Here is a 26907-nt window from a genome sequence, read left to right as displayed (position 1 = left end):
TGACCCACTGGGCTTTACTACACAATGGTTGGAGTCCCCAGTTATCATAACAAACGCATCCGGCGACGCTGATTCGATCCTGTGCACAGCCTCCTGTATCTCCTCGGCCGCAGCCTCCTGTATCTCCTCGGCCGCTTCCTTAGCGACATATTCTTGTGCGGCACATACACTGCCACCAGGATCACATGTGAGAATTCACGAGGGATGTAATATGGATGTATGCTGACAATCAGTATTTCCACGTTTGGGGTGCATGTATGTGACTTGATAGACATGTTGTTTGGATGACAGTAATCCTCATTAACGTAAACCATAAGTCCACCCCCTCCTTGCTTCCCCGAATCCACTGTTCCGTCCCCCCGGAAAACTTTAAATCCATCGATCTCAACTAGTCCATCAGTGTGACGTCTTGTAAGCCACGTCTCTAAATGCCATCAAACTTATGGATCTGAATTCATGTAAAAACAAGACATTTGCTCTCAATTCATCCATTTTATTCCCGATCGACTGCACATTGCCCATGATCAGGGATGGAATATATGGCCGACATTTTCGCGATTTGAGTCTCTTTAAAATCCCCCCACATTTACCTCTTCTGCGCCTTCTTGTCCCTTTCGGGATCTTTCTGAACTTTGCCAAATCGCCCGTCGCCGCACTCTTTTGTTGTTGCTCCAGGGAAGCTCCAATCTCTCTTAGCTCCGCAGTTGAGTAACAAACTCTGGAAGCCGAGCACTAGCGTTTATCCAAAGACTGCAGTATGTATATGCAGAGCAGCAACAATAAGCACTTATCGATGTCCATTGTAGCGTCTAAAAATAGCAAATTGTGAGCATAATAAACACAGAGGTAGCAGCGAGGTCTGCCACAAGAGCAGCGACCGGAAATGTCAGAGATGTAAAAAGAATTTTCCCCGACACCCAATTATTTTTGTTTAGTGGACCGAAAGCTGCTGAATTCGAATCACAGACTTCCAATTTTATTAGTTTTTTTTTTTTTTGGTAATAGAACGATTAATGAATTTAGGGTCATGTGGCCCTAAACTCTCTCCTACTTTTTCTTGCTTCACCATGACCCAATTCAAGATACTACATCATGCATGACGTGGTGGGCTTTCCCCGTTCGTACAAGGCATTGTGGGATACAAATTTGAAACGAGAGAACAATGGAGGACGCGAGTGTGCGAATGAAACATGAAAGACCGACTACAGTAATGGAAAGCGAGAAGAAAAGATATGTTGCGAAGGAAAGGAAACGCAGGACCAAACTAATATCAATGGTCAGTGAGCACCTCGGTGTCATCAGCTGTTCGTTTAGCGACAGATGCCGCTTTTCCACTACCAACGCGGCTGAGTTGGGCTGAGCTGTGCCGTGCTGAGTTGGGCTGAGTCGAGCTGAGTGGGGCTGTTGGGGTTGCATTTCGACTACAACCGCGCTGAACCCTGTTGGCTGGAAGTGGGTGGACACATTGGGTGGAGTTAGCGAAAGTGGGTGGACGTCACGTGATGTCGTTAGGCGGCGCAAACAGTGACATCGGTGACCTTTTAAGCGGTAGTCAACATAAACATGGAGGACATGGAGTCGTTAGTGTTGCTGGTCTTGGTGCTGTGGCTGGTTGTCACCGACAACGCCAACAGATACTGGCAAGAGCGTATAGATGAGGCGAGGCGCATAAGGCTTCAGAAATTCTCGTAATTCATAATTATTCTTCTTCCGGGTTTACGGTGTTTACAGATCCCAGCATGCTCGCAGGGCGTGTGTGGGCATGTGAGGACACTCCTCCTCACCAATCAGTGCGCAGGGGAGTGTCTGCTCACGCCCCTAGCCCCACTCGGCTCGGTTTGGCTCGCTTCAGCCCCACTCCAAAACCGTGCGAGTTTTGGGTGCTGAGTAGGGCTGAAGCGAGCTGAGTCGTGCTGCTCTAAGGTAGTCGAAACGCGAGCCGTGTCAGGCTGAAGTGAGCTGAAAAAGGGTAGTGGAAAAGGGCCAAGAATGATGCAACTGTCAGTGCACGGTCAAGGTAAACCTGTAGATGGCAGTAATGCAACACTGTGGATTCCGGCTGCCGTAAAATCCAAAAGGTAAACCTGCGCATGCGCACACGGACTTCCTCAGTCTGCTTGACTGCGCATCCTGCTTGAATCCCCTCAAATTAAATAACTTCCCAGCCGCAGAATGGCCCCACCTTTTTTTTTTTTTTTAAAGACATTACAGAAATAAGCATGCATCATAATGACCAAATTTCAGAGGGAACTAAATTTTACCGATTTTATGAAATCAACAGACCATTTAGCTTTAATTAAACTAAATGTTTTTGTCTATATGCTCGTCCATGGGTGTTTTTTTAACCCATCATGTAAGAAAACCTATTATAGCACAACACACACGAACATGTTAAGCAAGCATATTTTAAGCAATCACCAATTATTTTCCAATACAAATTTGTTCTTTATTATGCAATATATATTTAGACACTGTGTAAAAGCAGAGCTCCTAATGACTGTAAAATGTGTTAGTAAATAATCCCATGTTATTAAAAAAAAAAAAAAAGGGCTGGATAAAACCCCATCTATCTTATGTAAATCTCATCTCATTATCTCTAGCCGCTTTATCCTGTTCTACAGGGTCGCAGGCAAGCTGGAACCTATCCCAGCTGACTACGGGCGAAAGGCGGGGTACACCCTGGACAAGTCGCCAGGTCATCACAGGGCTGACACATATGGCCCTTTTCCACTACCCTTTTTCAGCTCACTTCAGCCCGACACGGCTCGCGTTTCAACTACCTCGGAGCAGCACGACTCAGCTCGCTTCAGCCCTACTCAGCACCCAAAACTCGCACGGTTTTGGAGTGGGGCTGAAGCGAGCCAAACCGAGCCGAGTGGGGCTAGGGGCATGAGGAGACACTCCCCTGTGCACTGATTGGTGAGGAGGAGTGTCCTCACATGCCCACACACGCCCCGCGAGCACGCTGGGATCTGTAAACACCGTAAACCCGGAAGAAGAATAATTACGAATTACGAGAATTTCTGAAGCCTTATGCGCCTCGCCTCATCTATACGCTCTTGCCAGTATCTGTTGGCGTTGTCGGTGACAACAAGCCACAGCACCAAGACCAGCAACACTAACGACTCCATGTCCTCCATGTTTATGTTGACTACCGCTTAAAAGGTCACCGATGTCACTGTTTGCGCCGCCTAACGACATCACGTGACGTCCACCCACTTTCGCTAACTCCACCCAATGTGTCCACCCACTTCCAGCCAGCACGGTTCAGCGCGGTTGTAATCGAAATGCAACTCCAACAGCCCCACTCAGCTCGACTCAGCCCAACTCAGCACGGCACGGCTCGGCCCAACTCAGCCGCGTTGGTAGTGGAAAAGCGGCAATAGACACAGACAACCATTCACACTCACACCTACGGTCAATTTAGAGTCACCAGTTAACCTAACCTGCATGTCTTTGGACTGTGGGGGAAACCGGAGCACCTGGACGAAACCCACGCGGACACAGGGAGAACATGCAAACTCCACACAGAAAGGCCCTCGCCGGCCACGGGGCTCGAACCCGGACCTTCTTGCTGTGAGGCGACAGCGCTAACCACTACACCACCGTGCCGCCCCGGCTCTTATGTAAATGAAGATACAAATTTCATTGCCCAGTGGTCGAGAAATGTTGCCGTACACTTACAATCGGGTTTCCTTGTGGTGGTAAACGTACGTCGTTCAGATGTACGGACACAAAAGCCATCAAAAATCCGGTCGATGCATTACCGTATTCTTTTAAGTATGGAGCTTTATTCAGCTAAAATAATGTAGTTACTGTCAGGACATAACACTTCCTGGTCTCCCCTATTCTATGGTGCAGTAGAATGTTCCGTTTCTACAGAAAAGTGTGACCGAAACACAACGCTTGAAAGTGGACAAGTTTAAATCCTAATGTTTTCACAGCAACACAAGGACACCGATGGACAAAACCCACATTCATATGAAAACGTATAACAAACTACTGACGTCACTACTGTATACCAAACTTTGGCTGGCTTACATCACTTTTGTATTCTGACTGTGGTGCAAATGCAAACAGAAAAAAAAAAAAAAGCCTGTGGTAGGTAATTTTTCAGGGAGCTCCCCAGTGGGCAGGGCCCCTCTCAATGAGTCCCTAGGACTGTTTGGTCTGAAAGCGACGAATGCTAAGCAAAGCAACTAAATGCTAATTAGCTTCTTTTTTTGGGGGGGTAAATACTGCTAAATCTGTCAGACTGGATCTCATTCATGGTTTTGGCTGATGTATTTTATTATTATAATAAATAAGCAACCCAGACATTGTCTAGCAGTGGGGTCATTACTGACCTGGCCAGCTCACTCTTCAGTTTGGCAATCTCCTCAGTGAGCTGCTGGATGCGTTTGACTTGGGCCTCCTTCTCTGTTTGGAGCTTCTTACTTTCCTCCTGATTGCTATCTTTCTGCTGGCTCACCAGTTGCTGCACACACATACACACATCACTTGCGCTTGAATTACCATGACAATGGTTTCTGATATTCTCTTAAAAAGTACAATCAAAAGGGGTGTTCACACGGCACATATTTGCATCGATGCTGCACCGATGTATTTTGTTGCGATATATCTTACACCGGTGTAAATTTTGTGGAGCGTTCACACGTCACAAACCTGCTTACTAGAGAGAAGCGTGTTAGCAACGGTGCAGCCCCACTTGCGGTCACACGGCAGTTTTTGCGACCGTGCTATACGATAGTAATAATGCGGAAATGAAATGTGTGCATGCGTGAAAATTTACTTCCTTTTCCCGGTTGTCATGGCATCACCAAGCGCCAGGAAAACAACGTGGATGAAGGCACCAGTGTTGCCAGATACTGCTGATGTTTTCCAGCCCAAAATATGTTCAAATCCACCAAAATGCACTTAAAACCGCCCAATCTGGCAACACTGGAAGACACGCAGTTCTGTTGTTGTTGATCTTCACCATTTTGGAAGCGCAAAATACCAGGATGCAAATTACGCAATGCCCGTATGTAATCAACTCTCCTCACGCGTAGCGAGTCTACCCCATGGATTAAAGCAAAAAAAAATTATTTGAATAAAAATTTACCGGGGGGGGTTATGGGTGGATTTCGATGAAATTCTGAGAATGGTTAACTTAGAACTGATAACTTTATTATCAATTAATTAATGGATTAATATATTCAATTTATTGCACTTTCTTTCCATCGCTTCCGTATATTATTTTTTTGTGGCAAACCACACAAATGCAAGCGCCTGGAATGTTTAGTTTTTTGCACCATGAACTAAATGGCTTTCCGTTTTCACCTATTTCGTACAGCCAAGCCCACCTCCACTTGTTTTACACCTTTATCGATGGCAGAAACATCAGTGCCTTCTTTCATGTAAAGCGCATCCATGCTGCCGAAACCGAAAGCAGAATGACATGCTCCTCTGTGCTCGACGTCAATATAGAAAAAAAGTTTGGATCTTCGCTTAAATTAAAATTGGGGTTTGACCTTACTTTGTGTTGAATATGACTTCAAAACCAAATCAAGATTTTATTAAGAGAAATATTGTGGCCAACACGAGTGTTAAGTTCCCTAAAAGATCGCGTGAAGTTGGCTGCTATCTACTTTGCGTTCGTTCTCATTTTCCTCCATCATTTCATAGGCCAGAAACAGATGTTTTGACGTAATTTAACTTCGTAGGCTATGATTATTATTTAACCGTAGTCTTCTAGACATTTTGACTGTTTGGGGCATTGAACGCTGGTGTATGATTTTCAGGGAATAAAGTTTAGCGCATGTCGGAACATCATTGCGCTTGCAGCCTCCAACGTCCTTTAAATTGTGATATAACGTAGGCTATAAGGCACGGTTCTAACATACCTTACACACTGGCCTAACGAAAATAATAATTGTTGGGGCGTCTGCTGATTTGTTAGCTATAAATTTAGGTCTAATTACTTCTGACAGTCTGCAAGCATTGCACCGTCGGGTCTTCAAGTCTGGCTGAAGCAGAGGAGCGGGCTTTCCGGGGTTTATTTTTAACATGCTCTATTTCTATATGTCCAAGTTTGAACCAAGTCATTTTGGCAAGATTTAATTTAATACAAAACAGAAATGGTCAAACACAAGCACGCCAAGCACATGGGAATGTATTTTGCCAATTTTGACAGCGCATGTTTTTTAATGCCGCACCGTAGACAGCGAACGTTTAAACATGATCAAACATAGGAAATGAACGACACAAAGCACGGCTCAAAAACAAAAAAGTTAAATAAACCCTGCTGATAGTTGATGTTGCAACCCAATCTCTACCCAACCACCTGTCATTTTAATTCTCCTCGGATCAGCACCGACCTCACATTTGGCCTTGGGAGAGTTCAGCTGATGGAAATCCGTCACACGACGGAAAACTTTAATCAATGCTACCCCTGTAGCGTTCAGATGTCCCATTTTATATCGGTGCTGCCCTGCAAACTAGCATTTACTCTGGAGTAAATTTCTTAAACCGCCTCCCGAGCAGGGTTAGATTTGCACCGGTTTAAGCAGCTTTCAGGGGCTACACTGGTATAACTTTGTACCGTGTGAACGCTCTACCGGGGCAGCCCCGGTGCTACACCGCAGTAAAAGTTGCCGTGTGAACACCCCTAAAACCAAAGAGCAGCAAACCTGAGTGCGATTCTTCCACCGTTTAACATCTTCCTCGAGGAGTCGCTTCTCGACTTGCAGCATGCCATTCTGCTCACACAGCGTTGCATTTTTCTCCTGCATAGGCTTCATGTCTGCCTCCAGCTTATGCATCTGAAAGAGAAATTTAAAGCATGGTTTAAGACTCAATATTGAGTAGTTTTTATGAAATAATTAGCAAATGATATTAAAGTGAAATTATTATTATTATTATTTTCTGAACACAAAGATGGACAATTTCTACCAGTTATTTCAACCGATAGTAAAAATGTGCCATCCTCAAACCCTCTTCACTTTTTAACCTGTAATTAAAAACTATTTAAACCGTAATTCAGGTGTAGACTTTCATGAGAACTGAACATGCTGAAAAGATTTGGTGACGCCGCATACATCTTCTGACTCCAACACCAGGAAGACAGGTGAGAACATGAAAGTTTTCCTGAAAACATTAGGAGCTGTATTATAGTTTTTATTTTAGTCCAATTTTACCATGTACAAAATATTTACAGTTCCTGGGTTCACTAAATAAGCCTTTCAGAAACTGTAGGGGAGAGTGGGGAGACTTGGGACAGTTTAAATTCCCATAAATTAATCAGTTCATGGGAAATCCGTAACCTGCTTCCTTTGGAGCCATGAAGCTGGACAATGCAGTAAGGTTTGGGCAGTTAAAGATTGTCAACCAAAACTTGTATTTTCTATTTCGTCTCCACCTCCATTCTATGGTGCAATGTACGCTGGTGAATTCAGGATTTGTTAGGAATTAAAGTCTGTAGCCGAGAGTTACCATATGTAGTATTTATTAAACTTAAATTCTGGTGAAAAAAAATTTAAAGGTCCCATGGCATGGTGGTTTGTTGATGCTTTAAACGGGCTCGTGGAGGTTTCCGGATGTTATATCCGCAGTCTTTCTCGAAATGAACCCTCGGCACGTAGATATAGCCTCCTGGGAGAAAGCCCCATTTCAGCGCTTTTCCCAGTGCGTCGTTTTGCTAATGAGAAGCAGGAGGCGGGGAAGGGTAGAGGGTGGGGGCGGGTCTTATCATTAATATTCATGACATGTAAACGTGTTACCTCTGATTGGCTAACAGCACTGTGACGCTACCTCCAGTGGGTCAGAACAAGCGGATGTGGGTGTCTTACTATGGCGAGAGAGAAGGAACAAACCGCGAAGGGAAAAATACCGCGTGCTGACGTCATTAAGGTGCGACGCGAGGAAATAAAATAAATTCAACAAATGTTTGGGTTTTTACTGAACAAACAAACAAATAAAATGAACGAGAGACTTAAAGAATGTGGGCGTCTTTGTAAAAACTGTTTTGATTGGCTATTATAACAGAGCATGCTGCATGCTTTTTGGTTTTGTAGCGCAGAGTACCTGGCTAACTGCAGGAAGCGGTTAGCTGCACAGCTAATGTAGCCATTGCAAGGCTAACGTGGCACCGATTTTAAAACACGGCAAAACGACTTAACAGTTATACACTTACTTGTTCGGTGTTTGTGGCTGATGCAGCAGGGATGCTTGGTACGGACCCAGGCTTCAGTGACAGTTGATGTGCAAAACCTGCCCTGTACTGTCCCAAGTTGTGGAAACATTCATCAGGAAAATGCTTCCGACAAACATACACCGTCTTAGGTAGACTCGACGGCGTATTATTGGAGTAAATAAAATTAAGCCACTGCGTCTTCAGGGGCTCTCCCGTCGGCAGTAAAAACAGACTCCTTTCTGTGTTGTCACATCCATGTACAGTGCAACTTTCATGTTTGGTGGCAACTTTTGAGCTGGGCGGGCAATCCATACAGTGGGTGGGAATCCGGGGGGGGGGGGGGGGGGGGCGTGGGGATCATCTCCCTTGCTGACGTAGTAAAAGGAAGAGCTTATCAACGCGCCGTTTTGACGCACCATTCTCAAATGTTGGGCATAGTTTGGTTTACACATTATGAAATTTCTAGGCACTGGGGTGACTTAAGGAGGTCAGAGGAACTCATTTTAACATTAAAAAACCTCAGAAAGTGAAAATTTCATGCCATGGGACCTTTAAAGAATTTTTTTTTCAAAATGGCCAGATGTGTAGTTGGGACAGTTCATCATGTTACAGGTTTTTTTTCTTGTGGTTTACAAACAAAATTGCTTAAAAAATGTTTTGTTCAGAATGTGGGCGTGTCCCTGCATGAGGATTAATCTTATTTCATTCCTTCTTGAGAATGGAATTCTTTTGTCTCGTCAGGTTTTGGGTAAAGTGACATTTTTCTAATCACTGTACCAGCACTGTTCTCATACAGTTCATATGGTACAAGTTTTGATAAATAAAAATTAAAACCGGATGGCACGGTGGTGTAGTGGTTAGCGCTGTCGCCTCACAGCAAGAAGGTCCGGGTTTGAGCCCCGTGGCCGGCGAGGGCCTTTCTGTGCGGAGTTTGCATGTTCTCCCCGTGTCCGCGTGGGTTTCCTCCGGGTGCTCCGGTTTCCCCCACAGTCCAAAGACTTGCAGGTTAGGTTAACTGGTGACTCTAAATTGGCCGTAGGTGTGAATGTGAGTGTGAATGGATGTCTGTGTCTATGTGTCAGCCCTGTGATGACCCGGCGACTTGTCCAGGGTGTACCCCGCCTTTCGCCTGTAGTCAGCTGGGATAGGCTCCAGCTTGCCTGCGACCCTGTAGAACAGGATAAAGCGGCTAGAGATAATGAGATGAGATGAAAATTAAAACCACATAGGCCTCGGTATTTTATTTTTGTTCCATGTCTCCTAACATAACGTCTCGTATAGCCCTGCGAAAATTAATGACGGAAAAAGTGAAGCCTGAAGGCCAGTATAAGTGACAAGCTGAGAAGCTAATGTTGTGGTAAGAGGGTATACTGTATTTTCTGGACTACAGAGCGTACCTGTATATAAGCCGCATCCGCTCTATTTAAAAAAAAAAAAAAAGATATACAAGCCGCACCGGGCTATAAGCCGCAGATATCCATGTTGAAAAATTAGATATTTACTGCATGTACAGAACGATTTTGTACTGTAAATGTACATGTATGTACCTGAACAGATTCTTTCCGAACAGTGCCTTTTAACACGGCAGCAACTTTGCTGATTAAAACGGAACAGAACCAAGAGAAAATAACCGGTATTTATTTACCTTCATTTCTCCTGTGTTTGAAACCACAAGTCACTTTAATCATCTTCGCTGGATTTGAAAATAATTACCAGTTAGTAATTTGTCGTGCGTGTTCTATCTGCTAAAGATCTGCTAATTCTTCTTTGCATTGATTTTTCGTCTATCTTATTTTTGATTCTACTTCTGGTTAGAGCGCCCCTAGCGGTGGAAGAAAAATCCACAGAATAGCCGCACCTTTGTATAAGCCGCATGGTTCAAAACCTAGGAAAAAAGTAGCGGCTTATAGTCCAGAAAATACGGTAGTAAATAATTTCTAATGCAGTATGAATGTGATGCTACCTGCAAAGAATTTCACACAATCTACAAAAGCTGAAAACTTGTCCCAAGCCTCCCTGCACTCCCCTAGTAATTTTCAGCATAATTGTCTGATTGTGTAGATTGTTCTAAAATGTGCGTCAATATAAGACACTGCATCTGGCTAACTGGAGACGCATTAAAATCTTATAATACAATGCAGATTCAAAATGAACAAAACGACCTCAGACAGACGACATCGTGGGCAGCCATGAATCAGCCTTTTGGTCCATGTTAATAAACATCACCAGCACAATTATTTAATGCTTTTTTTTTTTTTAAAGCATTTCTTCTGAACTTTTAGACTGTAGTGTAGGCAACATAGAGGCTTACAGGAGCACAACAATGTTCTGGAATAAATGTTCACCAGATACAAAAGTTTATGTGATGCGCGTCCTTGCCTTGGCCCGGTTCTGCTGCAGCTCCTGCTCCAACTGGGTCTTCTCCTCCTTCAGTATCTTGTTGGTCTCAGTCAAAGCGTTCAAGCTCTCCAGCCTTTTTAGTTTATCCTCCTGCTGAGCCATGGCTTTTGCAGTCATCTGTAAAGATCAAAATAAGCAGTATAATGCAACTTGTACCATGAAACAATGATTTGTTCACCAGGTATTACTGTATGATCTATATATTTTGTGGCCCCTAACCTGCAGTTTGTCTCGCTCAGCTGTCAGACTGTCCTGGACCTCCTTCAGCTCTTTCTCCAAGTGCTCCATGCGCTGCTGGTAGCGCTGCGTTTCTACCTGAGCAACCTCAAACCGAGCCTCGGCTATCTCTTTCTCCCGACGCACAAACCTACACATGATGTGAACCACGTGTGGAATAAATAATTAAGGTCAAGATACAGTGGGTACGGAAAGTATTCAGACCCCTTTAAATTTTGAACTCTTTGTTTCATTGCAGCCTCATCATCTCATCTCATTATCTCTAGCCGCTTTATCCTGTTCTACAGGGTCGCAGGCGAGCTGGAGCCTATCCCAGCTGACTACGGGCGAAAGGCGGGGTACACCCTGGACAAGTCGCCAGGTCATCACAGGGCTGACACATAGACAACCATTCACACCTACGGTCAATTTAGAGTCACCAGTTAACCTAACCTGCATGTCTTTGGTATACCTGCCAACCTTGAAAAAATTTTATAAGTACAATTTTACAATTTCATGAGTACCCCCCCCTCGCGTCAACCTCACCCCAACCCGGCGCGCATGCGTCCCCACAGACCACCACCAGCAGACCAAAAACACACTTTCAATCCAGTTTTATTGATTGACCTTGGGAACATAGTCCAGTTTTGTAAAACATTCCTATTGATCGACTTTGGGAAACTGTTATTGATGGCTCTTGGGAATTTCCTTCCGTTTTGAAAAGCGCAACAAACATTAAATACATGCGCAAATGAAATGAAATTAAACCAGAGCCACTCTTTCAAAATAAATAACACATTAAATTAATACAGTACGTAAAAAAGGCACTTTCAACACAAAACATGGTATGCACAAATTTCCCATGCAATAGGTTTAGACTTTTGCATTTTTTAACATGTTGGAAGTATATTGCATTATACAGTAAAAATACTGCATTATACAGTACACTGCAGTATTTTGTAGTATGCCTTTTTCATGTGCAAACTATTGCATTTGCATTCGAAATATTGCATTTACTGCAGTAATACTGTATAAAAAAAGCATTTGATACTGCAGTACCACGCAGGTTTTTTCATAAGAGGGATGACCAATTTTCGACTACACATCATCTGCAAACACTCTCGGCTACCATTGACAGAAGTTACCGACTGCCCTTAAGATATACAACATGCTACGTTTTGTTGAGCACATCAGTAAAGTGGTACTTATCATAGTGATTCAATGAGAGTGCGAGCGGAATTGTAATCAGGTTTCGTTGGTTACTGCATCGAATATGCAACCTCGAGTGACGGCTTCGAAGTTAAATGAAGAACTAGCCTGTACTGTTGGTGTTGTAAATGCACAAAATAACGGCTAGGAAGCTCGAGTACACGTGAAACACAACCGTTTCTGTTACAAATAAAAAACGTCTCTAACCGACGTTTCAATCCCCGACTCGCTCTAGCCACCTGGCTGCACCGCTGCACTCAAGTCAGAGACGCGAAGGAGGAAGGGGAGGGGGTGAAGAGGGCGGAGCCACACGCTCTGGAAGAGGGGCGGGGGGATTGGGCAAAGCGTTCCATTCTGGCTTTGAGTTTTCTCACAGATCAGCGGTATCAACTTCAGCGAGAACTTGACTGAAATGCGAGTTCGGACGACATGCGTACTTTTTAATGTGAAAACGTACAGTCGTACAATGAGGTAAAAATTCGTAGTGGCTACGCAAGATACGTACAGGTTGGCAGGTATGCTTTGGACTGTGGGGGAAACCGGAGCACCCGGAGGAAACCCACGCAGACACGGGGAGAACATGCAAACTCCGCACAGAAAGGCCCTCACCGGCCATGGGGCTCGAACCCGGACCTTTTTGCTGTGAGGCGACAGCGCTAACCACTACACCACCGTGCCGCCCCTTCATTGCAGCCATTTGCTAAAATCAAAAAAGTTCATTTTATTTCTCATTAATGTACACTCAGCACCCCATCTTGACAGAAAAAAACCCCCAGAAATGTAGAAATTTTTGCAAATGTATTAAAAAAGAAAAACTGAAATATCACATGGTCATAAGTATTCAGACCCTTTGCTGTGACACTCATTTAACTCACATGCTGTCCATTTCTTCTGATCCTCCTTGAGATGGTTCTACTCCTTCATTGGAGTCCAGCTGTGTTTAATTAAACTGATTGGACTTGATTAGGAAAGGCACACACCTGCCTATATAAGACCTTACAGCTCACAGTGCACGTCAGAGCAAATGAGAATCATGAGGTCGAAGGAACTGCCCAAGGAGCTCAGAGACAGAATTGTGGCAAGGCACAGATCTGGCCAAGGTTACAAAAGAATTTCTGCAGCACTCAAGGTTCCTAAGAGCACAGTGGCCTCCATAATCCTTAAATGGAAGAAGTTTGGGACGACCAGAACTCTTCCTAGACCTGGCCGTCCAGCCAAACTGAGCAATCGTGGGAGAAGAGCCTTGGTGAGAGAGGTAAAGAAGAACCCAAAGATCACTGTGGCTGAGCTCCAGAGATGCAGTAGGGAGATGGGAGAAAGTTCCAGAAAGTCAACTATCACTGCAGCCCTCCACCAGTCAGGGCTTTATGGCAGAGTGGCCCGACGGAAGCCTCTCCTCAGCGCAAGACACATGAAAGCCCGCATAGAGTTTGCCAAAAAACACACGAAGGACTCCCAGACTACGAGAAATAAGATTCTCTGGTCTGATGAGACGAAGATTGAACTTTTTGGCGTTAATTCTAAGCGGTATGTGTGGAGAAAACCAGGCACTGCTCATCACCTGCCCAATACAATCCCAACAGTGAAACATGGTGGTGGCAGCATCATGCTATGGGGGTGTTTTTCAGCTGCAGGGACAGGACGACTGGTTGCAATTGAATGCGGCCAAGTACAGAGATATCCTGGAAGAAAACCTCTTCCAGAGTGCTTATGACCTCAGACTGGGCCGAAGGTTCACCTTCCAACAAGACAATGACCCTAAGCACACAGCTAAAATAACAAAGGAGTGGCTTCGGAACAACTCTGTGGCCATTCTTGACTGGCCCAGCCAGAGCCCTGACCTAAACCCAATTGAGCATCTCTGGAGAGACCTGAAAATGGCTGTCCACCAATGTTCACCATCCAACCTGACGGAACTGGAAAGGATCTGCAAGGAAGAATGGCAGAGGATCCCCAAATCCAGGTGTGAAAAACTTGTTGCATCATTCCCAAGAAGACTCATGGCTGTACTCAGGGGTTAAATTGGGATTGGTTATGTGGAGGGGCTCTGCCTCGTACCCGCCCCTGCCCCCGCCGCCCTGCCCCAATATACTTTTTGGAAAATAACCCTCTAATTTGATAACCATATCATATTGCACAGAGATATACACCTTATCTGTGTGTTGTAGGCCTATGTGTGTCTTGTAGTGCCCCCCTACACATTATGGCAGTTTGAATGTAGATTGGTTGGCCAATGTAACAGATTGTACAGGTTGTTGTACATTGGTTTGAAGGAAATGATTAGTGGGGGGTCTGGGGGTCCTCCCCCAGAAGTTTTTTATTATCATACATGTTATTTGCTGAATTCTGGTGCATTTTAATAAGTTGTTAGCTGACTTTACAGAGGTAGGTTGAGCAATATCATGTTAAATCTTGTCACATGCCTACAGGTGAAAAATGTGAAGGAGAAATGTTCAGTGAGAAAATTTGAAGGCTTGCACAATCTTAAACCAAAACAGTTGATTTATTTTGGAGGATAAATGTTAAATATGCCAAAACACTGTCAGCCAAATTGTCAATCAAATATATTCATGCAGTGAATGCAACCAAATACAAACAACACTAACATTGGAAGCATTTATTATTATTGTTATTATTATGTATTCAATTATTTATTTGGCATGTGGTGCTTTTTGTATTGTCTAGAACATACATAAGATGAGCATATTATAGCAGCAAAATAGAAGCACAATCATTTGAATGCAGCAAAAGTTTTGCTGCATTCAAATGATTGTGCTTCTATTTTGCTGCTATAATATGCTCATCTTATGTATGTTCTAGACAATACAAAAAGCACCACATGCCAAATAAATAATTGAATACATAATAATTACACTAATAATACACTAATAATATTAACAATACAGTGAACATAATCATCATATTTTTTATTATTAAAAACAAAATATCAAATAATACTGAAGAGGGGAAAAATAATACTGATCTAAATATGTTGTTTTTTTTATTTTTAGACAGTATGAACACATACTGTCTAAAAATAAAAACACACCATATTTAGATCAGTATTATTTTTTCCCCTCTTCAGTATTATTTGATATTTTGTTTTTAATAATAAAAAATATGATAATGATTATGTTCACTGTATTGTTAATATTAGTAGTAGTAGTTGTAACAGCAGTAGAAGTATGTGACTATTTTGTAGCACACTATCACTTCCAGAAAAAATTCTGATATGCAGGTAAAAGAGGAGACGGTGTACAGAGAAAATTATAAACAAGTCACAACGCTGAAACACAAGCCCAAAAACCCGCAAACCACGACTTCTGATTTTTTTTTAAAGCGAGCTCACAAAAAAAGAAACCCCAAAGTCGCTTATAAAAAGCGGAATTGGCAACCCACGCAGTGTTCCAGAAACCAGAATCTCTGATCGCAAGTTCTGTTCTAAATAGCTTTGACAGGTCGTCTTATCAGGAAAACTATGATCTATCTCATAAAAGTCATGGGTTTATTGATTAATAAAACGATATTTAATTATTCAGAACTGAAAATCGTGAAAAGGGTTTGTTGCTTTTGATGTGTGCGTGATCATATGCCATCCGCTCCGAGCTTATGTGCCGGGGCTCAGCCCCGGCCCAATTTAACCCCTGGCTGTACTAGCTCAAAAGGGTGCTTCTACTCAATACTGAGCAAAGGGTCTGAATACTTATGACCATGTGATATTTCAGTCTTTCTTTTTTAATAAATTTGCAAAGATTTCTACATTTCTGGGTTTTTTTCTGTCAAGATGGGGTGCTGAGTGTACCTTAATGAGAAATAAAATGAACTTTTTTGATTTTAGCAAATGGCTGCAATGAAACAAAGAGTGAAAAATGTAAAGGGGTCTGAATACTTCCCGTACCCACAGTATACTCCACACAGAATCAGAACAAGTCATGAGGCCCTGTAGGACAAGTTAAGACATTTACCTGAGGATCTCAAGGATCTGCTCCTGAGTTTTGCCCTCCTCATTAAAAGAAATGTTTAGAATGCCCTCTCTGGCTGCCTGTTCCTGAACAGTGGAAGCCATTTTAGCGCTCAGCTGTTCCATCTGTTCATGGAGCATCTTGTTCTGTTTCTGAAAGTCTTCAACGCGCTGCTCCTGTTTCACCAGCTCCTCCTAAACACAACATTAACAGTCAGTGTGTGAAATAGGGGACTGAGATTAGGATGACATCACACAAATAAGGCTAGGAGTCAATAAAACCACTTAAAGTGCATATCCTGGAGCAAATTCGTTTTTTTTTTTATATGAAAGTATGTCCCTTTACACACTCATCCAGAAGGGTAATTTTGCACAAGGCCATCTGTCTACAGCAGAAAAAAATAAAATAAAATAACAAAACGCGTCTGGAAAAATCCCAAGGGAGTCTGGAGCCAGAATTGTGACATCACCTGCGGAAGCGCCAGCAGGCTGCGAGAGCTTTGCACGGTTTCAGTGCACAGCCTGTGTAGACCAAGCGCTCCCATTTCTCTCTCATTGTCCGGTCTTTTGGAAAACGATGAGTACTAATCCCATCAAGATTGGTGTTGCTACACCCTCCTACAATACGATACATCTGTTAACCATTTTAATAATTACGTGATAACGTAGAAATTTGCAGAAAACCACCAGGTCGTTTTCTCATAAACAAACCAGCGCTGACGTAGGATTCAGAAGGAGGCGTCCCGTACGCGACGTCACGAAAAATCAATGTTTCCCGGGAAATCCAAATGCCAAGTTTTTTCAGAGGCGGACCAATTCGCCTCAAATGGCTTGATTTCAACTGAATTTTTCTGGGATTGCGCAAGGTAAAAAAAAATTGCACAAAATGCAAAATGTGACAGATATTTGACCAAAGTTTAATATAAAATAGGAGAATTACATTGATCTTGCTCCTGAATTTACCCGTGATATGCACTTTAAAGAAACGTAAACACACTAATGAAGTTTAACAACTTTCTTTACTTTTAACATCTCCATTCATTACCTTTAGGCTTTTCTCTTGCTGCGCCCAGCCCGCACAACCCTGCTGAAGCTCTGCAGTGGCCTTTTGGACCTTCTCCTCCATCTCCTTACGGCTCTTCGCTGCCTCTTGGGCCTGTTTCTTAGCAGTCCGTAAAGCCTCCACATCAGCAGCATGTAGCATGAGCTCCCGTTCATACTTATTCTGTGCCTCCATGCCCAGCTTAGCCTGGGGGAAAAGATGACAAGAAGGTTAGAAATACTAGTGCTAACTGTTGTACAATCACAAGCTGAAGTTTCTTCATTGCATTTTTGCAGTCTGTTGATAATTGTACCATACCAAAAAGGATGGCGGAAGGTTTTTTCCCCCCTACATGCCAACAATCAGATCAAAGATCTATAAAAGCCAATGTTCACAAAAATAAAAACTACCAAATATAGACAAGAAGGAAAAATGAAATTACTGGTAAAATTTAACGACTAATGGCCCTTTTCCACTACCCTTTTTCAGCTCACTTCAGCCCGACACGGCTCGCGTTTCGACTACCTCGGAGCAGCACGACTCAGCTCGCTTCAGCCCTACTCAGCACCCAAAACTCGCACGGTTTTGGAGTGGGGCTGAAGCGAGCCAAACCGAGCCGAGTGGGGCTAGGGGCGTGAGCAGACACTCCCCTGTGCACTGATTGGTGAGGAGGAGTGCCCTCACACGCCCACATGCGAGCACGCTGGGATCTGTAAACACCGTAAACCCGGAAGAAGAAGAATTACGAGAATTTCTGAAGCCTTATGCGCCTCGCCTCATCTATACGCTCTTGCCAGTATCTGTTGCCGGTGACAACAAGCCACAGCACCAAGACCAGCAACACTAACGACTCCATGTCCTCCATGTTTATTGTTTACTATCCGGGTCGTGAGACTACCGCTTAAAAGGTCACTGATGTCACTGTTTGCGCCGCCTAACGACATCACGTGACGTCCACCCACTTTCGCTAACTCCACCCAATGTGTCCACCCACTTCCAGCCAGCATGGTTCAGCGCAGTTGTAGTCGAAATGCAACTCCAACAGCCCCGCTCAGCTCGACTCAGCCCAACTCAGCACGGCACGGCTCAGCCCGACTCAGCCGCGTTGGTAGTGGAAAAGCGGCATAAGTGTTACTGTGATGCTGCAGTTCGATATTCTAGAAAAAGTCAATGGCACCTGGATTCAGTTTCTCAAAAACTGGATAATGACCCAATTTATTACAAAACACACATCATACCATCAACCTCAGCCCTCTCTCGATGATATTTTGGTCAGTGACAGATGTGAATATTACAGTAAAATTAACCATTATGATTTTTAGATCTCATTGAAATTACATCCAATTGGTCATCTGAGGTTCATGGATGCAAACGGTGCGCCTTTTGGCGGATGCCGCCTTTTTCACGGCTGTCTGAGGGACTTGTGTGAATTGTGCAGATCCGATGAGGTTTTTTTTTTTTTTGGGGGGGGGGGGGGGGGGGGCGTTGGAGTGTCTGATTATGATTTCATCAAAGTAAATTCTGTATTAAAATTACTAAATAAGCAAATGCCGTTACAGTCCATGAAACACAGGAAGTATAAGTATGAGAAGAAAACAGTAAATCAGAAAGCTGCGCACGTAAAGCCAATTACGTAACTTGCGTAGGACTGATGGAAATCCTTGCGCGTGCAGTGAAGTGCAGCCAGCAGCAGATAATGGCGCACAGCCAATTGGCTTTACGTGCGCAGCTTTCTGATTTTACTGTTTTCTTCTCATACTTATACTTCCTATGTTTCATGGACTGTAACGGCATTTGCTTATTTAGTAATTTTAATACAGAATTTACTTTGATGAAATCATAATCAGACACTCCAACGCCCCACCCCCCCCAAAAAAAACCTCATCGGATCTGCACGATTCACACAAATCCCCCAGACAGCCGTGAAAAAGGCGGCATCCGCCAAAAGGCATGCCGTTTGCATCCATGGAGGTTAAAAAATAAAAATAAAAATTTGCGATAAAAAAAAAAAAAATTGATAAACTTTTATTGGTTTTCCAAATACAATATTAGTAAATAAAATTAAATCGTGAGAGTATTGGTCGACCCACCTGCTGCTGGCTGTCCTGTATGGCTTGTTGCTGCTTGGCTGCAGCAGATGTTGCTCTCTGTAATGCATCTTGCAGCTCTGTCTGCATTTCTGTCAGACTATGTTTCAGCTCTTTTACCTACAACACAGCAGGAGACAACTGTTTGTATTATACAGACAAGTTATAATATATATATAGTGTCAATATTTTGCACTGCTCCTCTTACTCCGAGACTCATGAGCTGCCTGTACAACGTGAAACTCAAACTCTGAAAACGGCCCGGATGTTGAAAAGTTACAACCATGGTAGGTGAGAATCTGCTTTCTTACGTGTTTCTCCACATTCTCCACAGCCTTGAGCTTCTCCTCGTGCAGCTCCTGCTTCTCTCTTTCTGTCTCAGCCATACGGGCTTCCAGCTGCTTGTTAAGCTCCTGGGCCTCCTTTAGCTGGTTCTCTATGGATAAGCGAGCCTCCTCAAGTGCCTGCACGGGACATAAGGCACAGGTGGAATGAACTAACAGTGTTTTAACAGTACACATTTAAAAACAACAACTACTTTGGGTTTGTCTCAATAAAGTTAGATTTAATGGTTTAATAGTGGTTAGTTTAGCTTAATTTTCAAATTTTTTTCCAAAGTCATGTCATTTACACCCCATATTACAAATATACTTTCTAAAATGTATGCCTCTTTTACTAGCTGCAGCACTTCAGCTCTTGTTATCCCTTGTGACTGAATTGCCACACAGACAGAGACAGAGAAAAAAGAAAAAAAAATAGTGCTGTCAAAATTAACGTGATAACGCATTAACGCGATCTCAATTTAACGCGATTTAAAAAAAAAAATAGTGCCTTTAACGCAAATTCTAATTTGGCCCTGCGAGTCACCCGTAGTTCCTGTTGAGGCTTGTCGCGTGCTGCTTCAATAAGAGTACGTGTGAGTGATGGAGAAAGGCATAGACATATAAACATCCTCGCCGCCATATTAGATGTGGCAAAGTGGAGATTCTTCAACCGTCTCTGGTATAGCGTCTAGACAGTAGCCGAGAATAAAGATGCCTCATTCATGTGCTGCGTTTAACTGTACCAACAGGTTTACCGTCCAAACGAGATCACATGGGATTACCTTTCACAGGTGAGACTGGAAAAATACTTTTCAATACTGTTCCTTCAGTCTTCAGTTTCCCAGCTCAGCTCCACCGGGGGGGTGTAGAGTTATAAGCGGTGAGAATTAGAGAATACAGTGCCACACTATGATGAACGTTTTTGAACGTATGATGAATGTTTTTTATTTTTGTTATCTGTTTTTATCTTCTTTTATGGCAAATACTTCTCTTCAAAAGAAACTAATGAAGAGTAAAATAAAACATTTTTTTATTTTCACAGTGATATGCACTATTTTTCATCCCTTGGTTTTCTCATCTAATATGGAAGTTATGGATGTCAGTGGCTGCGACAAGACGTGTTATGCTCTGCAATTTAAAAAAAAAAAAAATTGGTACAAAGCAAGCCCATTCACTTTATGCTGATAAGAGAATTACAATGGTTTTTCATGTGACAAAAATGTGCGATTAAATTGGGATTAATCGCGAGTTAACTATGACAGTCGCGACATTAATCGCGATTAAATATTTTAATTGCTTGACAACACTAGAAAAAACCCTTCGCAGATACTCAGATTTACAGACCTGGCCTGCAAAAGATGCCAGTGTTACGCTACGTTCACACTGCAAGGCTTAATGCTCAATTCCGATTTTTTTGTGAAATCCGATTTTTTTGTGAGGTCGTTCACATTAACAAATATATGCGACTTGTATGTGATCCTCAGTATGAACGAAAAGCGACCTAAAAGTGTTCCGCATGCGCATTGCAGGATATGACGACGTCACACGCAGTGAGCATGGCCAGTGTTTACGGAAGTAAAACCGCCCGGTTGCGGTATGACTCATCCAATCTAGCTTGAATAGCTGCATCCCCCCAAATGGAAATCAGCTCCCTAACCTCTGCGTCCTTCCATTGAGAAGATTCAGAACCTTCACAGCCCGAAGCGTTCCTCGCATTGATGTCATGCGCAGGGGCGCAGATACGTTTTTTGAACTGGGGGGGACAAAAAACTGGGGGGGGGGGGACAAAGCTGCCAGCAAACCAACCCCAACCCCGATATGCCTGTCAAACTTGTTGTTAGTAACCATAGCAACCAAGCTCGAGCTCGCAACCTGTGCAGTCTGCGCAGCTCAACCAACCGAATCAGTCTTTGTTTTGTTTTATGTGAGTTGTTGCAACTATATGTATACACTGCTGTGCACCTCAATAAACCGAATGGTAATTAGTCTTTTGATTTTTCCGTGAGGTTTGCCTTATGCAAAGAAAGACAGCATAGACGTTTTTTCCTCCCTATAAGTGGGGGGGACCGAACGAGGTGAATTTAAATATGACTCGTCCCACCCTCTATCTGCGCCCGTGATTATGCGCCATGTTGTTGTAACTTTTTTGAGAGACCCGCCGCCTACTTCAGCGCAGAATAGTGACGTTTGTGGCTTGGTGATGACGTGTAAGTCGGATGAATGCGACCTGGCGGTTCAGACTGAAGTCGCATATGAAAAGAGCGGATAGGAATCGGAATTAGCACCACATATCCAAATGGCCTGGGTCGGATTTGAAAAAATCGGATCTGTGTCGTTCATATTGTCAATAAAAGATCGGATACAGGTCACATACGGGCGAAAAAATCGGATTTGAGTCACTTCAGCCTGCAGTGTGAACGCAGCCTTTGATGAGATGCCTAAAATGCAACCAGTCCCACCTGCTTGTCCTTGCTGATGTAGTCTTCCAGGCTGAGCACCATGGTCCTGTATTCTTCTAGGTTGTTCTGTGCGCTCTTCAGACGCTCCTGCAGATCCGAGTTCTGGTCCTCTGTTTGCTGCAGACGTGCACGCAACTCCTCCACCTCCTGCTCAGGAACACCAGGAGCTTCAGCTGGAGAAAGAACCGAAACATGTTTTTCTAAGCAATACAGTCATTGTTAAAGCATATACGCAGAGCCATGGCCTCACTTTCGTTTATAAATGCCTTGAGACCTCAAGAATGGCACAGGAATAGTTTTAAGCGTTAACAATAAATATAATATAATTTTTACGATTAAAGTGATTCATATAAGTAGTGGTCTGAGTGAATGACCTTGACGTCCGTAACGTCACAGCAGGAAGTCTATCGGTCTCATCGCCATTTCCGCTATACTAAAACACAGAGCTGACTGCAACTCCGATCCTCCATTTTGAGCTAATTTATCGCCGTGCCACGTAGACGTGTTGCTGGCTGGTGCAGCAACACGACAGAAGGTGGATTTACGTTGCATTCGTGGCCCAAGAATGTTCAAACTGCAAAGATTTGGACGCGTTTTGCGAGAAGTTCACGGGCACACTGGGTGCCTATGAAGTGGTCTCTCCTCTACTCTGCACAGTTTACTGAAGACTCGTATGAGACCTCTGATCTGTTGAGGAGCGTTGGCTATAAGCCCATATTGAAAGAGGGTGCAGTACCAACAATTAAAGGAAAAGAAAACTACAAGAAAAGGAAAGTATTTATTCATTTATTTATTTTAAAAAGGAAAGTTCAGTTGCACTAGTTCTCCCGGACTGAGCCGAGGGTTGTTGCTAAAACCCGGGATGGAACGGGACCTATCGCTTGGGCAGTGACCTCCCCACGGTTGTTGCTAAAACCAGTGACCTCCCGTTCCGTCCCAGGTTTTAGTAATTGCCTGAGCCGAGCAGTAATGGCGGAACACACAGTATGAAGAAAAGTGAATGAGTGGAGCAGCCATCTGATTTCTAAACTGGATATTGCTGCCATCTCGCCCTTACGTGGAAGAAGTGAATGAACGGAGAACTGAATGAACAACTGAAAGTCAGACTGTTTCAAAAACAATCGGCCACAAGGTCAGCCTTCAAGAAGCGAGAACACAGACGGGTAAGCTCCGACTCTCATTTGGATATAAAACAACAAAAACTCGTTGTTTACCTGCATTTAGATTAATACATGTAACTTGTATTGTGTGTTTAAGTTACCGGTATAAGATTATTTAATTTGCTTCAGAATGTGATTGTCTCAGTTCATCTGATTATTTAATTAGCCTTTTATGTTTTATCAGTGAAAATGCATGCATGTACATGTATGTTGCATAAGTTATAGCACCTATCCTGTTTTAATGAGAGTCAACCCACAATCAGTGAAGTCAAATCAGTCTTAGTTGAGCAAGTCAGTAACGGCATTTCTTACTTTCACCATAAATTTTTATTTATCTGACTTTGGTCTACAGCTGTAAAAGGCCTCGGCCTTAAAACCGGTTACCGCTGTGACGTCACGCACTCAGGGCTGGCTGGCTCAGCGGGGCAGCTCCAATGCCAACTTTGCGGTCGATTTTAACTCTCAAAAAAATATATATTTTTATTCCCATTTATGCAGCATACAAGAGTCAAGGATGGAGATACTATCCACTCAGAAATTTATTTAAAAATAAAGGCTCTACGCATCTCCGTTAAATACTCAAAGCAACAGGTTTCAATGTCCGTTTGCTATGAATAGCTTAAAAATAAATCACAGCTCTGAACAAGCTGTACTTCTGGCTTGGACAACATGCACTACCCAAAGACAAACTCATCTATACATCATACAGAAACATTCTCACCAGAATGAAATGCAAGAGGACAGATGCACGTTCTCTTATTACCATAAACTGTGCTGCTCATATTTCGCTCTTCATGTCTAAACGATAATACTGAAAATCCTCAATACTGTTAACATGGCAAATAAATGGCAAAACAGCAACAGCACCCACCACTGGATGAGGTTTTAACAGGCTGTTTGCCATTCTGATCCTCGGAGCTGTTCAGCTGCTGTCTCAGAGTGGAAACCTGCTGTTCAGTGCTCTTCAGCAGTTCCTTGGTCTTCTGGTGCAGAGCGTTCTGAGCTGCCAGCTGCTTCTTAGCCTCGACCAGCTGAACCTAACCACAACAAGTCCAGAAATTAATTAAAAGAAGCACACTGGAAATACGTACTTCGAGATGTAAACAAGTAGAATTTAAAGCAGGGGTCGGCAACCTTTTTGCCATGTAGTGCCAATTAGAAATTTTCTTGTTAGTGTGCCATTCACTGTGTCACAACTGTGTGTACCGTATTTTTCAGACTATAAGTCGCACTTTTTTCTGATTTGATGAAATAAAATTCGACAAAAATGAAGAATGACACTCCTCGATGATGACTACAGCTTTAATAACAAAGATGAAAGAGCCATGGGGCGATAATAAGCCCTACCGGTAAAAATATTCTAAAAGCAAACTGATTAATGCATCAGTAATAGGCTACTAATATTAGTTATAATAATAATAATAATAATAATAATAATATCATCGGCTATTAGTAATAACGATAGTGATAGTATTAAAGATAGTAGTAGATATTTAAAATAATCAGACTAGGCTACTTACAGGGCAAAGGGCGCGTTATCACTGCTCAGCTGTTCGTTTATTAAATAAACAATGCAGTTGCGCAGTAACCACACGCTGCTTATCAGATAGAATCACAGATTCTATGGATAGAATAACCCTTCAAAAAAGTGCGACTTGTAGTCCGGTGCGTCGTATATATGTTTTTTTCGTCTTCATAATGCATTTTTTGGCTGATGCGACTTAAACTCCGGAGTGACGTATAGTCCGGAAAATACGGTAATTAGACACCACACATTTTAGATGGATATGGATATTTAAAGGAACAGTCCACCGTACTTCCATAATGAAATATGCTCTTATCTGAATTGAGACGAGCTGCTCCGTACCTCTCCGAGCTTTGCGCGACCTCCCAGTCCGTCAGACGCTCTGTCACTCCTGTTAGCAATGTAGCTAGGCTCAGCATGGCCAATGGTATATTTTGGGGCTGTAGTTAGATGCGACCAAACTCTTCCGCGTTTTTCCTGTTTACATAGGTTTATATGACCAGTGACATGAAACAAGTTCAGTTACACAAATTGAAACGTAGCGATTTTCTATGCTATGGAAAGTCCGCACTATAATGACAGGCGTACTAACACCTTCTGCGCGCTTCGACAGCGCATTGATATCTGAGCTCCGCATCAATGCGCTGTCGAAGCGCGCAGAAGGTGTTAGTACGCCTGTCATTATAGTGTGCACTTTCCATAGCATAGAAAATCGCTACGTTTCAATTTGTGTAACTGAACTTTGTTTCATATCACTGCTCATATAAACCTATGTAAACAGGAAAAACGCGGAAGAGTTTGGTCGCATCTAACTACGGCCCCAAAAAATACCATTGGCCATGCTGAGCCTAGCTACATTGCTAACAGGAGTGACAGCGCGTCTGACTGACTGGGAGGTCGCGCAAAGCTCGGAGAGGTACGGAGCAGCTCGTCTCAATTCAGATAAGAACATATTTCATTATGGAAGTACGGTGGACTGTTCCTTTAATGCATTGAGCACATGTAAAACACCATTGCACTTGTTTTATGCCATTAACCTCACACACTTTAACCCACTTTATGCCAGTTGTTTGCTGCACCCTTACGTTTTCTGCCATTTCACCAATTCGTCGCTCAACAGTTCTGGCTGATACGGGCATGTCTTTTATTCTTGATTTTACTGTCTCTTTATTTGGCAGCCCCTCAAAAAGACTAAACGAGCTGGAGAGAGAGGCCTCCTTAAAGGTCTCCTTGCATCGTTTTTTCATTAATTGTGCGGTGGTCGCTAGTATGAATGAATGCCCTGTGAGCCGGTTTTGGTGAAAAAAATGCTGTGGTTCTCCTGTTTCAGGCTGTTCTAGTTTGCTGGAGGAGCGGGTGGCGGGAGAACGACAGGATTTCAGCTCTTACTCATTAATATTCATGACATGTAAACGTATTACCTCTGATTGGCTAACAGCACTGTGACGCTCCCTCCAGTGGGTCAGAACAAGCGGATGTGGGTGTCTTGGTAAAAACTGTTTTGACTGGCTATTATGGTCTCGACGTCGATGTTTTGACCAAAAACAATGTAGATAACACGAATTTTACATCACATTCAACGAGATTTAAACGAGACTAAAGATGGCGACTTACAAATAATGTGTAAACATCGTTGGAGTTAATAAAGTTTGAACAGCATGAAGGAACATACCCCAACCCCCCCCAAATTAATTAAAAAAATTTCTCAACGGATTTGGCATAATATAAAAAGGTCGGTTTTTTACTCAGAAAAAGCAGAAATCCGCCGAAAAGCGGAAAACTCTCATCCCTGCCTAGCTTGTGACCATGTCATGCATGCTAACGTGGAGAATATGAACATGCTATTTTGTAACAAAAACCTTCGAACGAAAAGTTCATGTTTTACTGACAGCTTGTGAGCTGGTGGTCGATCGTCTTGACGGCACAGATCCAGGGATTAAATGCAACCTCGATGCAAAACCACTACTGAAGGCACCGAAGTTTGAAAAGTCACTGTGGTTGAAATGATCAGAACACAGTACTAACACTGCATTATACTTCGCTGGTGGTGTTCCAAAGATAAATTCCAACCATTTATTCTTCAGCTCTTCTATCTTGCAACGTTGCTCCGCTTAGGTTTCGTTTCTGTCGGCGACTCCAGCCCGACTTTGAATGCTCGTAACTCGCGCAGGGGAGGTCCCAGCCTCCCCAAACTTGGCAGCCAGCGACCTCTGCCCTCTCCCCAACAAACCAGTGCTGCCAGGGTGGGCTAGCCCCGCGCCTCGGGACGTGATTCGCCCCGAGGTGAGCCGCTCCGCTCAGGTTTCGTTTCTGTCGGCGGCTCCAGCCCGACTTTGAACGCTCGTAACTCGC

The 26907-nt window shown here is 43.3% G+C and overlaps 1 protein-coding gene across 4 annotated transcripts in view; it reads right to left on the bottom strand.

Moving 5' to 3' along the window:
- tpra (translocated promoter region a, nuclear basket protein) overlaps positions 1-26907 on the bottom strand; it is a 110858-nt gene that overhangs the window by 33683 nt on the left and 50268 nt on the right. For all 4 annotated transcript variants that reach the window (XM_060944291.1, XM_060944293.1, XM_060944292.1 and 1 more), the window contains exons 21-30: positions 23902-24067; positions 21871-22043; positions 19400-19552; positions 19092-19208; positions 17005-17208; positions 15964-16154; positions 10793-10940; positions 10553-10690; positions 6672-6803; positions 4347-4477 (exon numbers count right to left, since the gene is read on the bottom strand). In XM_060944291.1, the coding sequence (XP_060800274.1) occupies positions 4347-4477; positions 6672-6803; positions 10553-10690; positions 10793-10940; positions 15964-16154; positions 17005-17208; positions 19092-19208; positions 19400-19552; positions 21871-22043; positions 23902-24067 (1553 nt within the window). The remainder of the gene's footprint in view (positions 1-4346; positions 4478-6671; positions 6804-10552; positions 10691-10792; positions 10941-15963; positions 16155-17004; positions 17209-19091; positions 19209-19399; positions 19553-21870; positions 22044-23901; positions 24068-26907) is intronic.

This window comes from Neoarius graeffei, chromosome 17 (assembly GCF_027579695.1).
Source record: "Neoarius graeffei isolate fNeoGra1 chromosome 17, fNeoGra1.pri, whole genome shotgun sequence".
NCBI lineage: Eukaryota > Metazoa > Chordata > Actinopteri > Siluriformes > Ariidae > Neoarius > Neoarius graeffei.
The sequence above is the reverse complement of the archived record's forward strand: the minus strand, read 5'-3'. Positions and strand labels throughout refer to the sequence as shown.